The sequence below is a fragment of the Eleginops maclovinus genome, chromosome 6 (assembly GCF_036324505.1).
Source record: "Eleginops maclovinus isolate JMC-PN-2008 ecotype Puerto Natales chromosome 6, JC_Emac_rtc_rv5, whole genome shotgun sequence".
Classification (NCBI taxonomy): domain Eukaryota; kingdom Metazoa; phylum Chordata; class Actinopteri; order Perciformes; family Eleginopidae; genus Eleginops; species Eleginops maclovinus.
In genome coordinates this window covers 23,996,350-24,011,206 of record NC_086354.1, presented here as the reverse complement: position 1 = coordinate 24,011,206, position 14,857 = coordinate 23,996,350, and the positions used below count along the sequence as shown (strand labels likewise).

The 14,857-nt window shown below is 40.9% G+C and overlaps 1 protein-coding gene and 5 non-coding genes across 6 annotated transcripts in view; all 6 read right to left on the bottom strand.

Moving 5' to 3' along the window:
* LOC134865838 (double-stranded RNA-specific editase B2-like) overlaps nt 1–10,141 on the bottom strand; it is a 31,098-nt gene extending 20,957 nt beyond the window's left edge. The window contains exon 1 of the mRNA XM_063885588.1: nt 9,944–10,141. Within this exon, the coding sequence (XP_063741658.1) occupies nt 9,944–10,007 (64 nt within the window). The 5' untranslated portion in view covers nt 10,008–10,141. The remainder of the gene's footprint in view (nt 1–9,943) is intronic.
* On the bottom strand, nt 102–183 carry trnas-uga (transfer RNA serine (anticodon UGA)). Its single transcript has one exon. It is a non-coding gene; the product is annotated as a tRNA-Ser (tRNA).
* trnas-uga (transfer RNA serine (anticodon UGA)) lies at nt 323–404 on the bottom strand. The gene has a single exon. It is a non-coding gene; the product is annotated as a tRNA-Ser (tRNA).
* Nucleotides 543–624, bottom strand: trnas-uga (transfer RNA serine (anticodon UGA)). Its single transcript has one exon. It is a non-coding gene; the product is annotated as a tRNA-Ser (tRNA).
* trnas-uga (transfer RNA serine (anticodon UGA)) lies at nt 762–845 on the bottom strand. Its single transcript has one exon. It is a non-coding gene; the product is annotated as a tRNA-Ser (tRNA).
* Nucleotides 983–1,064, bottom strand: trnas-uga (transfer RNA serine (anticodon UGA)). Its single transcript has one exon. It is a non-coding gene; the product is annotated as a tRNA-Ser (tRNA).
* Nucleotides 10,142–14,857: the final 4,716 nt, after the last annotated feature.

Sequence of the window (14,857 nt, the reverse complement as noted above, 5' to 3'; positions counted from 1 at the left end):
TCTGATCTTCTGGAGGGAGACAAGAATGTATTGCTTGCTTCAAGTCCAACCCCTCAATGAGTAACAATCATAAAGCTCCAGAACTTTAAAGACACTTCAAACGCTGTGAGCAGGGTTTGAACCTGCGCGGGGAGACCCCATTGGATTTCAAGTCCAACGCCTTAACCACTCGGCCATCACAGCTGTTTTCAATTGATATTTATGGAAATTTCGTGTAACCGTCTGATCTTCTGGAGGGAAACAAGAATGTATTGCTTGCTTCAAGTCCAACCCCTCAATGAGCAACAATCAGTCGAATCCAGAAGTTTAGAGACCCTTCAAACGCTGTGAGCAGGGTTTGAACCTGCGCGGGGAGACCCCATTGGATTTCAAGTCCAACGCCTTAACCACTCGGCCATCACAGCTGTTTTCCTTGTTGTTTATGGAAATCTCGGGTAACCGTCTGATCTTCTGGAGGGAGACAAGAATGTATTGCTTGCTTCAAGTCCAACCCCTCAATGAGCAACAATCAGTCGAATCCAGAAGTTTAGAGACCCTTCAAACGCTGTGAGCAGGGTTTGAACCTGCGCGGGGAGACCCCATTGGATTTCAAGTCCAACGCCTTAACCACTCGGCCATCACAGCTGTTTTCATTTGTGTTTATGGAATCTCGGGTAACCGTCTGATCTTCTGGAGGGAGACAAGAATGTATTGCTGCTTCAAGTCCAACCACCTCAATGAGTAACAATCAGGCGAATCGAGAAGTTTACAGACACTTCAAACGCTGTGAGCAGGGTTTGAACCTGCGCGGGGAGACCCCATTGGATTTCAAGTCCAACCACGCTCAACCACTCGGCCATCACAGCTGTTTTCTCTGATCTTTATGGAAATCTCGGGTAACCGTCTGATCTTCTGGAGGGAGACAAGAATGTATTGCTTGCTTCAAGTCAACCCCTCAATGAGTAACAATCATACAAGCTCCAGACATAAAAGACACGTCAAACGCTGTGAGGCAGGGTTTGAACCTGCGCGGGGAGACCCCATTGGATTTCAAGTCCAACGCCTTAACCACTCGGCCATCAAGCTGTTTTCAATTGATATTTATGGAAAACTGGGTAACGTTGATCTTCTGGAGGGGGACAAGAAGTATTGCCTTTAAGTCCAAACCCTAAAAGTAACAACAAATCAGAAGTTTTTAAGGGGCACTTTAAAACGGTGAGCAGGTTTTGGGGGGTTGGTTTGTCCCCCCTTAAAACGGTTACGGGTTTTTTTTTTTTTTTTTTGTTTTCTGGGGGGAAAAAAAAATTTTATTCGGTTTAAAACCATCAAAAAACAAACAGTCGAATCAGGAAGTTTACAGACACTTTAAAGCTGTGGCAGGGGTTTTAACCCGGCGGGGAGACCCCATTGGATTTAAATCCAAAAGCCTTTTAACCCTCGGCATCACGGTTTTCCTTTGTTGTTTATGGAAATTTGGTAACCGTCTGATCTTCGGAGGGGGACAAAATGATTGCTTGCTTCAAGTCCAACCCCTCAATGATAAAAATTACAGTCCAAACTTAAAGACACGTCAAACGTGTGGCAGGTTTGAACCCGCGGGGGGCCCATTGGATTTCGTCCAAGCCTTAACCACTCGGCCATCAAGCTGTTTTCCTTTGTTTTTATGGAATTCGGGTAAAACCCTCGATTTTTTTTTGGGGAAAAAAGAATGTATTGTTGCTTTAAGTCCAACCTCAAAAGAGAAAAATCATAAATCCGTTAAAAGGGCCCCTTTAAACGTGTGGCGGGGTTTGAACCTGGGGGGGGACCCATTTGGGTTTCAAAATTTCCAACCGCCTTAACACTGGCCATAAAAAATGTTTTAAAAAAAAGTTTTTTGGAAAGGGGGGGGGAAAGTTGATTTTGGAGGGGGGAAAAAAAAAGGGATTGCTGTTCAAGTCAAAATCAAAAAGAACAATCAAAAAAAAAGTCCAGAACATTAAAAGAAAGCAAAACGCGTAGAGGGGTTTGAAATGCCGGGGAGAAAAAGGATTTAGAAGCCTTAAAAACTCGGCCATAAACGTTTTCCTTTGGGGAAATTCGGGGTAAACCGGTTTTTTTGGAGGGAGACAAGAATGTATTGCTTGCTTCAAGCCAACCCCTCAATAAAAATAGGGAATCAGAAGTTAATGGGGGGTCAAAGTGGGTGGGGGGAGAAAAAAGGGTTTGAACTGGGGGGAAAAACCCCTTTGGGTTTCAATCCCAAAGCCTTAACCCGGCATCACAGCGTTTTCTTGTTTTATGGAAATTTTGTGTAACCGTTGATCTTTGGGGGAACAAAATTTTGCTTGCTTCAAGTCCAACCCCCTCAATTAAACAATCATAATCCAGAATTTTAAGGGCCCTAAAAAACTGTGAGCAGGGTTTGAAACCTGCGCGGGGACCCATTGGATTTTAGTCCCAAGCCAAACCACCGGCCAAACAGCTGTTTTTTTTTTGTTTGTTTATGGAAAATCTGGGTAAACCGTCCCTTTACTTTTGGGGAGGGCAAGAATGAAATGCTTGCTTAAAGTCCCCCCCTAATGGACAACAAAAACGCTCCCGAAATTTTTAAAACCCCAAACGTTGGGCAGGGTTTGAAACCTGCGCGGGGAGCCCCCTTGGATTTTGAGTCCAACGCCCTTAACCACTCCGGCCATCACGTGTTTTCCCTTTTTTGTTTATGGAAATTTGGGAACCGTCGTCTTTTTGGGGGGGGAAAAACAAGAATGTATTGCTTGCTTCATTTCCAACCCCTCAAGAGAACAATCAACGTCCAGAATTTTAAAACCTCAACGCTGTGACAGGGTTTGAACCTCGCGGGGGAGACCCCCTTTGGGTTTCGTCCAAAAAACCACTCGGGGATCACAGTGTTTTCTTTGTTTTTATGGAAAAACTCGGGGAACCCTCTGTCTTTGGAGGGAAAAAGATTATTGCTTTCTTCAGTCCAACCTCAAGAAACAATCAACAATCCAGAATTTTAAAAACCCTTTTAAAGCTGTTTTAGAGGGTTGAACCCGGCGGGGAGACCCCATTGGTTTCAAGTCCCCCCCCCAAACCACTTGGCCATCACAGTGTTTCCTTTTTTTTTTATGGAAATTGGGTAACCCTCTGATCTTCTGGAGGGAGACAAAATATTGTTGGTTTAAACCAAACTCAATGAGTAACAAACATAAGCTCCCGAACATTAAAGACACGTCAAACGCTGTGAGGGGGTTCAAACCCGCGCGGGGGACCCCCTTTTGGGTTTCAAACCAACCCTAAACCCCTCGGCCCACAGTGTTTTTTTTTGTTGTTTTTTGGAAATTCCTCGGGCAACCCCGTTGAATTTTGGGGGGAGGGGAAAAAATGTATTTTTGCTTCAAGTCCAACCCCCAAAGAGTAACAATCAGGCGAAACGAGAAATTTTAAGACATTTTAAACGCTTGTGGCGGGTTTTTTAACCTGCGCGGGGAACCCCCCTTTGGGTTTCAAGTCCAACCCTAACCACTCGGCCTCACAGTGTTTTCTTGTTTTTATGGGAAATTTGGGTAAAACCCTCTGATCTTTGGAGGGAGACAAAAATGTATTCTTTCTTCAAGTCCAAACCCTCAATGAGTAACATCATACAGCTCCGAACATTAAAGCAAAGCAAACGCTGTGAGCAGGGTTGAACCGGGCGGGGGGACCCCCTTGGATTTTTAAATCCAACGCCCTTAACCCCCGGCCCTCACAGCTTTTTTTTGTTTTTAGGAAATTTGGGTAACCGTGTTTTGGAGGGAAAAAAAGAATGGTTTTCTTGCTTTAAGTCCCCAACCCCCCAAGAGAAACAAACGCGAAACGAATTTAAGCCCCCTTCAAAAAGTGGAGCAGGGTTTGAACCTGGCGGGAACCCCCTTGGATTTCAAGCCAAACCCCTCGGCCTCACAGTGTTTTCCCCTTTTTTTTTGGGAATCTCGGGTTACCGTCTGATCTTCTGGAGGGAACAAGAATGTATTGTGCTTCCCGTCCAAAACCCCTCAAGAGAAAAAAATCACGTCCAGAAGTTAAAGGCCCTTCAAAAGCGTGAGCGGGTTTGAACCTGGCGGGGAGGGGGGGCCCCCTTGGATTTCAAATTCCCCCGCCCCTTAAAACCCCTCGGCCATCACGTGTTTTTTTGTTTTATGGAAATCTCGGGGGAAAAAAAGTCTGATCTTTGGGGGAGACAAGAATGTATTGCTTGTTCAAATCCAAATCAATAGTAACTCAGGGGTCGAATTAAAGAACCCTTTTAAAAGCTTGTGGCAGGTTTGACTGGCGGGGAGACCATTTGGGTTTCAAGTCCAAAGCCTTAACCCCCCGGCCTCACAGCGTTTTCCTTTGTTGTTTATGGAAATTTCGGGTAACGTTGATCTTTGGGGGAGACAAGAATTATTGCTTTTCTTCGTCCAACCCCTCAATGAGCAACAATATAAGTCCCGAATTTTAAAAACCCCAAAAAGTTGGGCAGGTTTGAACTGCCGGGGAGACCCCTTGGTTTCAGCCCAAAGCTTAACCACTCGGCCATCAAATGTTTTCTTTATGTTTATGGAAAAACTCGGGTAACCGTTATCTTTTTGGGGAGACAAGAATGATTGCTTGCTTCAGTCCCAAACTCAATGAGTAACAATTAAGTCCGAAAATTAAAGACACGTCAAACGTGTGAGCAGGGTTTGAACCCGCCGGGGAGACCCCCTTGAAATTTTTCCAAAGCCTTAACCCCTCGGCCATACAGCTGTTTTCTTTGATTTTATGGAAAATTCGGGTAACGTCTGATCTTCTGGAGGGGACAAAAATGGATTGCTTGCTTCAAGTCCAAACTCAATGAGTAAAATCATAAGCTCCGAACTTTTAAAAACATCAAAAAACGTAAGGGTTTGAACCTGCGCGGGGAGGGCCCCCTTGGATTTCAGTCAAAGCCTTAACCACCGGCCTCCAGCTGTTTTCCCTTTTTTTTTATGGGGAATTTCGTTTACCGTTGATTTTTGGAGGGAACAAGAAAGTATTGCCTGTTCAGTCCAACCCTCAAGAGAACAATCATCACCAGAAGTTTTGAGACCCTTCAAACGCTGTGAGCAGGGTTTGAACCTGCGCGGGGAGACCCATTGGATTCATTTAAAAAACTTAAACCCCCGGCCATCCGTTTTTTTTTGATTTTATGGAAAATTTGTAACCGTTGATCTTTTTGAGGGAGACAAGAATGTTTGCTTGTTTAGTCCCAACCCCCCAATGAGCAAATATCGTCCCGAATTTTAAGACCTCAAACGCTGTGAGCAGGGTTTGAACCGGCGGGGGAGACCCCCATTGGTTTAGTCCAACGCCTTAACCCTCGGCCACACAGCTGTTTCCCTTTTTTTTTTTGGAAAAATTTGGGTTTAAACCCTCTGATTTTTCTGGAGGGGACAGAAGAAAATTGGGGGCTTTGTAAACCCAAGGTTAAAATTTTAGGGGAAGGAAGTAACCCCCCCACAAAATTACAGTTTTGGGGCAGGGTTTGATGGAATTGGATTTTAAGTCCAAAAAAGTAAAAAAAAATCGGGACAAGATGGTTTTTCTCTTTTTTTATGAAATTCCTAACCTTTTTTCCCCTTTTGGAAAAAGGGCAAATTTTTTTTCTAGGGAACCTAATGAGTTCATTTTCCCCCTTTTTTAAATAAAAAAGTCTTTTTTAAAAAGGTGAAAATTTTTCCGAAACAACAAAATTTAAAAAAAAGTTAAAAGGGAAAAAACATGGCCATAACAGCGTTTATTGAAAATTTTTTGGGGTTAAACCCTTTTCCGTCTTTTCTACCTGGAGGGGGGCCCAAATGGTTTTTTTTTTCTTTTAAATTAGTAACATCATCAATTCGGTTAGAAAAAAACCTGTTGATTTGGGGAAAAATTTCGGGGGGAATTTTAATTTTGAGGTTTTCGTAATTTTTTTAAACCTTTATAAAGTGTTTTTTTGTTTGAATCTCAAACCCTATCTTAAAAGGAAAAAAAAAAACAAAGTTTCTGGTTCGTCAACCAATATTTGGTTTTTGGACTGAAAAATTTACCGAACTTAAAAAGTTTTTTTGGGGAGGGTTCCGGAGAATGTTTGGCCCCCTTAACACCCGGGGCCCCTTTTACAGCTTTTCCCCCAAATTGATTTTATAAGGGCTTTTTTGTACCGTCCTTGACTTTTTGGAAGACAAGAAATGCTTTGTTTCCAACCCTCATAGCCAAACAGACAAAACCAGGAAATTTTAGTTTAATTTCAAACGCCCTTTTTTGGCGGGGTTTTTGTTGAAGCTGGTCTTTGGAGGACAAAAATGTTTTGTTTCCCTTGGGGACTCAAAAGGAAACCTTTTTTTTCCCAACCGAGAACATTTTTTAAACGACACCTTAAAACGCCCCCTTGCCTTTGGGTTTTGGGGCTGCCCCGGAAAAAGCACCTTTTCTGTCAATGCAACTATAAGGTTTCCAACAACTAACCATCTTGTGGATTTGGTTAACTTCACTCAGGAAGTACCCAAGTCTGGACATGCATTAAAGGAGGATTTGGTGTCATGTTATACATTTTCACTTACCCAACCTTAACCCTAACCGTGCTTTGAGGTTAGTTCATAAAGCAGATGCACATGAGAAAAACAAACGATAGGAAACATACAGAACACCTACAGAATAAACCCTCTTTTAATCTAACTTTTTGTCGTGTTTTTAGTCCCAGAGGCGATCAAAACTCAAACTCTGGCAGCAGCAGTTCTCTCCACATTGAGCTGCAGAGGAAATGGGACCCCTAACCCTTAAAGACTTAGTATCGCACTTTTCCCCGCTGAGCATCCCTACAATTAAGTTAAATGGGCACACAAACCATATTGCTAATGTTTCCATGAAGCCGGAGCCCAAGAGAAGTGTGGAGATTGCAGAATCCATCAGTGAAATTGCTCACTGACATGCCCCACTAAGTTTGACTGCAGGATGGAGCTCACTTATCCAAAAATGCATCCAATTTATGTCTAAATATGTGACACGGCATCAGAAAACCGCAGGCAGCAGCTGTTTGTTCCATGTTGGAGAATCATAATCCACACAGAAAAGCGGGGCAATCAAATGTTTTTTACTCCGACAGGATTTTACAGCCAACAAATGACAGTTTGTAAATTTAGACTGAAAAGCCAACAGAAGGGGATTTTGAAGCCAAATGGCAATTTGTTTGCATGGAAAAATCCTTATTAATGATTTCATTTCATTATGTACTCAACAGACTTTATCCAGTAATCCCTGACAGTGAGGGATCATTTTAGTAACAGAACATAAAACAATGTTGGAAGTCACTTTTACATTTTAATTTGACTTCTATTTTAACACAAATCAGAGAAGCATGCTCGATTGACTGAAGAGCAAAACGTCCATGAGTTTATTTCAACGGTGGTAGCTAACGTAGAGGATTAGAAAACATAACAATTTCAACCAAATGCAATCCTGTTTTACTTCAGAGGGTTACTTTAACATTTCTTTATTCATAACCTTTTATTTGTTTTCAGTTTTTCTCTCAAATCAGCGATGCATGCAACACTTTCATGACTATATTTCAACAGTTTCCCTTTCATGTAGTGTGTAGTATAGGCTTTAGTGCATGTAAATAATCTGCAAGGGCTAATATACACTGCCTGGCCAAAAAAAAAAGTCACCAGCCTGAGGGGGGGATCTGGGGGTGCTGCAGTTGGTCTGGTCTAGGTTCAGCAACGTCCCCAAAGAATGAGGTCAGCTGACTCCCTGAATATACTGAAGAACAGGTTATTCCATCCATGGATTTCTTCTCCCCTGATGGAGCAGGCATGTTCCAGGAGGACAATGCCAGGATCCATCGGGCTCAGATTGTGAGAGAGTGGTTCAGGGAGCATGAGACATCATTTTCACCCCACAGAGTCCAGACCTGAACCCCATTGAGAATCTTTGGGATGTGCTGGAGAAGACTTTGCGCAGTGGTCCCAATCTCCCGTCATCAATACAAGATCAAAAAATAAATAATGCAGGACAGAAATAAATGTTGTGACGTTGCAGAAGCTCGTCGAAACGATGCCACAGCGAATGCGTGCCCTAATCAAAGCTAAAGGCGGTCCAACGGATATTAGAGTGTGACCGCTTTTTTGACCAGGCAGTGTGTGTCAAGTGCTTAATGCAGACAAACCAACAACAGTGCCACAGAGAAAACTTCGAACATTGCTGAATTATTGTTGGACAAAGAGGGACTGTTTCCCTCCTGCTGTGCATTCAGAGCGCTGCATTGTAAACAGAGATTTGGGAAAAAGATGCCACCTTCTGCTGGGACAGCTGGCTTTAAAAGAGCATCTCATGTTGGATGCAAAGGAAGCATTAGCTAAGTGCATTCTGGCCCTAAAATAGCGGGATTTGAGGCGCTACATTGAGTAATGATTTCTCAAAGAGGACACAGTTTTCACTTCAGCGCTGATGCAAAACAAAAGGACCAATGGGTCATTAATGAGAGTGGAATAGGCTTAGCGCTCGTTGAATAACCGTTGGAGTTAATACAAAAGCCATCAGGAGTAATCTGCGGCGTTTACTGAGGATTTGCATGTGCAGAACAATGCCGGATTAATCCTAAAAGGCTGACCTGTCGCCCAGACGAATGTAATTATGATTACCAGAGACATTAAATGCACATACATGACACAGAGTAAATAGAGAGTGCACTGCAGAGTGTTCAGGTTTATCAGACTGTCGGTCTGCTTGTGTTGGTCTCTTTGCACAGCATGAGCGGATATAAGACTGACGCTGCTGTGATTTCCAAGGTATTTAAAAATAAAGCAAACATTTGGTTTGACAATTTATCTCGTCAGCAAAGGTGATGCAAGTCAACACTTTCCATAAACCTAATCTCCAATAAATCCAGACGTTTGACTTTTACACAAAATCAGCATACCCATTATACCTAATTTTCTCTACTTGAATACAAGTTAAGATGCCGTTTCTAAACCGTGCACATCCTGGTCTTGCTTGTTAGCATGCGTACAGTTGCTAATAAGAGCTAAACAGCAGAGGCTGATGGAAATGGGATTTGCTGTCCAATTGAAAAGGCAGGAAATTAAATGAAATGATTACAGCGGACACGGTGCTGTCCAATTAGGTATTTTCACCCTCTGAGAGGTCAAAGAACGTGAAACCTGAAGCCCGTTTGACACCATGAAGCTGTAAGCTGGTGCTTTATACATACACTTGATTTAACCCAACTGGAACAGACCCCGAGTTCCAAAAGTATATAAAACGTATCCCGCCACAACTTGCGAGTAAACCCAAATATTCAAAAAACATTGTTTCAAAAAAGTTGAACGTAGAAATTCTTTATTTTTAACTTCTGGGATTCAGTTTAACTCCTCATCGGCAAATCAAAGGAAGTTTAACTCAACAATATGGTCATTTCTGCACAGAAAGAACACCAAAAGTATCATAAAGCCACTATAAAAAAGCTAAAGTTGCTCAAAAACATTTGGTTAAAATAAATGATTTGAATTGTAATTAGAAATAGTTTGTTTCAGCCTTCTGGGATTCTGTCTATCATCTCAAAATGTGAGTATGTGGCTCTGTCCATTGAGGTTAAACTCAAATAATTAGGGTATTTCTGCCTCCAAAATGTATAATAAAGTCACTTTAAAGACAATACAGTCGCTGGAAAAATACTATAAGAGGATGGTAGCGATGTCCAACTCGTTTGGGATACGGACACGATACAGGAGCTGAAGTTTGATGACTTGTAGATCCCACTTTTTTGTTTCTTTGACAAAGCATCAGCTAAATTATTAAGCAGAACATATACTAAATGTAATAAAAGTGCCATAAAGAACAACAATGAAGTCTCTTGAGACCGATAAAAGGAGAAGAGGAACCTGTTGAGGATCATGTTATGACACATTAAAGTCAGAGTAAACCGTGCCACATCAACTTCACCAAACACCTCTGCTCTTACCTTTGCCCTTGCACCTCCTCCTCCTCTTCCTCCTGCACTTCCCCTTCGCGTCTGACCTCTCCATGTTTCTGCTCCCATGCACCGGAGACTCCTTATCTTCTTCCAGTAGTTTGTCCTGCTGCTTCTGCTTCTTCTTCTGTCTGAAGCAGGAATGCTCAGAGAGGATAGAGAGTGCAGCTCTGCAGCGTGGAGCCCTGTACAGCGGGTGATCCCCCCCCCCCCACACTGCTGCTGCTGCTGGCTTTAGGCTGTTCAGACTGTGACATCATGAGGAGAGGAAGAGCTCCGGTTCAAGCCGTGATGCAGCGGCAGTGATATAAAGACACAGTTTTAAAGCATGTCTGTGTTTGAAGTCAGCACGTCAACACGGTTCTTGTTGTCCGTAGTTTGAATGTCTTTGGTTTATTGCACTTTTTGTACGTCGGTTTGGAGGAAAGCATCAGCTAAATGTAATACCGTGTGGCCGGTCTGTGTGGAGGGTGATGTTGGTCTAAGGTGGATGGTCTGCCACTTTAGTCCAGACTGAAATATCTCAACAAATGTCAGAATCAGAGTAAAAAAACGTTAAGAATCCCAGGGGAAAATGGATTTTGTGACAAATATATTTATAAATATATTTATAGATATAACAAGTTGAAGAAAGAATGTGCACTTAAAAGAATAAAAGAGAATAATTATATTTGTACAAACATTAGACGTTAATTAAATGTGCAATACAAAATAATTCAATTCATTTGAGATTTTTTTTCTAATAATTGAAAATGAAGATATTTCTAAAAACATAAGATGTGAATGTAAACATGTCCAATAAAAGACTTTTTATAGACATAGCACGTTATGAGTAAACATCTGCAATACAAATATAAAATATATTGAAATCATTCAAAATAATTACAGTAAAATAAACACACAACTTGCATGCAGCATTAATGTACTTTTACACACATTGTGGATTCATGCAGTATTCATTAAGGGATTGAAATGTAGGTTATAAAGAAGCTCCAGTTGTGTTTCTGCAGCAGCTTCTGGAATAATGCAACACTTTTATCTCCTATGGAAGAATAAAAATGCCTGAATTATAAAAACTAAATGAAGTGAATTACAGCTGAGTGTATTTCCATTTACATGTGCAGTATGACTAAGAGAAGACCTCTAGCTTCTAATTAAACCAAATATGTCAAGATACATTTTGAGGGAAAATGTGAAAACAGGATAATGCAAAGTATCTGTAATAATGATGATGATGATGATGATGATGATGATGATGATGATGAAGGCTTCTGTTTTAATGTAAAATGCATTAAACACAGTATGTAGTATCAACAAAGAGCTGATGCAGATTATATAAAGGCCTAGTGTATGTGATGCAGCGTGAAAAAACAACAAGAACAACAAATACACTTTTTGATCTTGTACTTGAGTAAAGTAGAAGTACTCAGGTCTTGTACTTGAGTAAAAGTAGAAGTAATCAGGTCTTGTACTTGAGTAAAGTAGAAGTACTCAGGTCTTGTACTTGAGTAAAGTAGAAGTACTCAGGTCTTGTACTTGAGTAAAAGTAGAAGTAATCAGGTCTTGTACTTGAGTAAAGTAGAAGTACTCAGGTCTTGTACTTGAGTAAAAGTAGAAGTAATCAGGTCTTGTACTTGAGTAAAGTAGAAGTACTCAGGTCTTGTACTTGAGTAAAAGTAGAAGTAATCAGGTCTTGTACTTGAGTAAAAGTAGAAGTACTCAGGTCTTGTACTTGAGTAAAAGTAGAAGTACTCAGGTCTTGTACTTGAGTAAAAGTAGAAGTAATCAGGTCTTGTGCTTGAGTAAAGTAGAAGTACTCAGGTCTTGTACTTGAGTAAAGTAGAAGTACTCAGGTCTTGTACTTGAGTAAAAGTAGAAGTACTCAGATCTTGTACTTGAGTAAAAGTAGAAGTACTCAGGTCTTGTACTTGAGTAAAGTAGAAGTACTCAGATCTTGTACTTGAGTAAAGTAGAAGTACTCAGGTCTTGTACTTGAGTAAAGTAGAAGTACTCAGGTCTTGTACTTGAGTAAAAGTAGAAGTACTCAGATCTTGTACTTGAGTAAAGTAGAAGTACTCAGATCTTGTACTTGAGTAAAGTAGAAGTACTCAGGTCTTGTACTTGAGTAAAAGTAGAAGTACTCAGGTCTTGTACTTGAGTAAAAGTAGAAGTACTCAGGTCTTGTACTTGAGTAAAGTAGAAGTACTCAGGTCTTGTACTTGAGTAAAGTAGAAGTACTCAGGTCTTGTACTTGAGTAAAGTAGAAGTACTCAGGTCTTGTACTTGAGTAAAGTAGAAGTACTCAGGTCTTGTACTTGAGTAAAGTAGAAGTACTCAGATCTTGTACTTGAGTAAAGTAGAAGTACTCAGATCTTGTACTTGAGTAAAGTAGAAGTACTCAGATCTTGTACTTGAGTAAAGTAGAAGTACTCAGGTCTTGTACTTGAGTAAAAGTAGAAGTACTCAGGTCTTGTACTTGAGTAAAGTAGAAGTACTCAGATCTTGTACTTGAGTAAAGTAGAAGTACTCAGGTCTTGTACTTGAGTAAAGTAGAAGTACTCAGGTCTTGTACTTGAGTAAAGTAGAAGTACTCAGGTCTTGTACTTGAGTAAAGTAGAAGTACTCAGATCTTGTACTTGAGTAAAGTAGAAGTACTCAGGTCTTGTACTTGAGTAAAGTAGAAGTACTCAGATCTTGTACTTGAGTAAAGTAGAAGTACTCAGATCTTGTACTTGAGTAAAGTAGAAGTACTCAGGTCTTGTACTTGAGTAAAGTAGAAGTACTCAGGTCTTGTACTTGAGTAAAGTAGAAGTACTCAGGTCTTGTACTTGAGTAAAGTAGAAGTACTCAGGTCTTGTACTTGAGTAAAGTAGAAGTACTCAGGTGTTGTACTTGAGTAAAGTAGAAGTACTCAGGTCTTGTACTTGAGTAAAGTAGAAGTACCAGAGTGTAGGAATACTCTGTCACAGTAAAAGTATTCTAAATGTTCCTCCAGTGAAAGTAGAAAGTACTCTCCTCTAAATGTACTTAAAGTAGCGACAGTAAAAGTAGTCATTGTTTGATTGGTCCATTTCAGAATAATATCTCTGATATGTTTTATAATGATTGATCATTAAAGTGTTCTCAGAGCTGGTAAAGGTGCAGCTAGTTTGAATGGCTTTGTATACTGCAGGGTAGCTGCTGGATTTACTGCAGGTGAACTACAGTCTGATTTAAGGGCTGATTATATTTACCATCATTCATCCTAATCTGCCTAGCAACTAAAGGTGTTAAATAACTGTAGTGGAGTAGAAGTAGAGCGTAACATACAACCCTTTGTTAGTTAAACAAAGGTACTGTTGTGGATCCGAGACCTTATACACTCACAACATTAATCAATAGAAACCCATGAAGACAGGGACACAGAAATGGATGAATTGTTACGTAACAAGCACAATAATGTGGAAACACCACGTTGCTCCCAAGCGTAGTGTCTCCCAATGGATGGAAGAATTGTACAGGTTATATAGGAAACTTCCCACCTTGAACACACACACCCAAATTCCAATCTACATACCTACATGCCTGTCCAGTAAACATGTTACAGCTCTGCAGGTCAATGTCTCTTGACCTTCGGAGGCGTCAACCTCCCTTTCCCAGGATGTCCCATAACAACTGTCAATGATTGAGATACGGTTGTTTTCTTTTGGGGCCTCTTGCTTGACACTTTCTGAATGACACATGGTAATTATATAACTCCATACATTGAACTTGGATTGTATTAACAGTACAGTATGTTGTTTGGTAACTGGTACCAGTCCTCCTGCTCTAATTGGAAGCATCCTCTTCACTCATTTGCATCATAATTCACATTTAGCATAATCTCCCCCTCTTCACATTTACTTCCAATTTCCAGCAGCTTGTCTAATCCCTGCCACTCACCGTCCTCAAACTTAAAATTCAAGATAAGATCAAAATCATTGCTCTGTTTTGCCCCCCGACATCATTTTATTGTAGATATCACAACATCAAATCACTTCTCTGGCCTTCCCTGTGTTTTTGATCCTCTGTTCATGCAGGTTTCCAGTGACTGACTCCTAGGGAGGATTATGGAGTCGCTGTGCCTCCTTTTGTTTGTCTCCGGCTGAAGGTGGCGTGCCGCTGAGCCTCTGGGAATCACATTTTTCTTGTAATATTTCACCTCACTGACTCCCCAAAGCCCCGCCGTGCCTCCTTTGTACGATTATCCGCGGTGTGTTATCACGTGCCTCCGCTGGTCGTCTGTCATAAGTAAATGAGCACAGCAGCAGCGTGAGAGGAGGGACAAAATGAACTCTCCCTCGTTGATTTGGTTTTTCTTTTTGGAGGATTATTCTAATCTGTTGCTGGTGAAGTGTGAGGATTTAGATTTGTATGTATAAAGTGTACATTTTGATTCCGTATTTTATCAAAGTAGTTTAACAGGTCGCAATGTCCTTCACTTTGGTCCTGACTGAAGTATTTCTACAACTCTAGTCATAATTGCTCTGGACATCAGGAGCAAACTTTCAAATGTAGGTGCCAAATCACATGCAAATTAAGGAACATCTGGACCATCTTGAGGAAACTTAAACTTGGATTTTCTTCATTTGAATATATTTTGGCACATACATTTGCATCGTTTTGAAAGTTTAAGGTAATGATTTACCATAAGCGCTAGAAAAGGTCAGAAAACAAACTGATCGATGCAACTTTTACGTTTAAATACCGTTAAAGAAGTTTTCATTTTATGTTTCTGAAACATTTCTGGAGTTTCAAAGCTCGTTGGAAGAGTGTTTTTTCACACTTGTCACTTTTGTCTATGGAAGATCTGTCCTGATCGTTTCTTTACATCAAAGTCTAGATGATACAAAACTTCTGGATGTTACTCCTACACTTAATCACTCT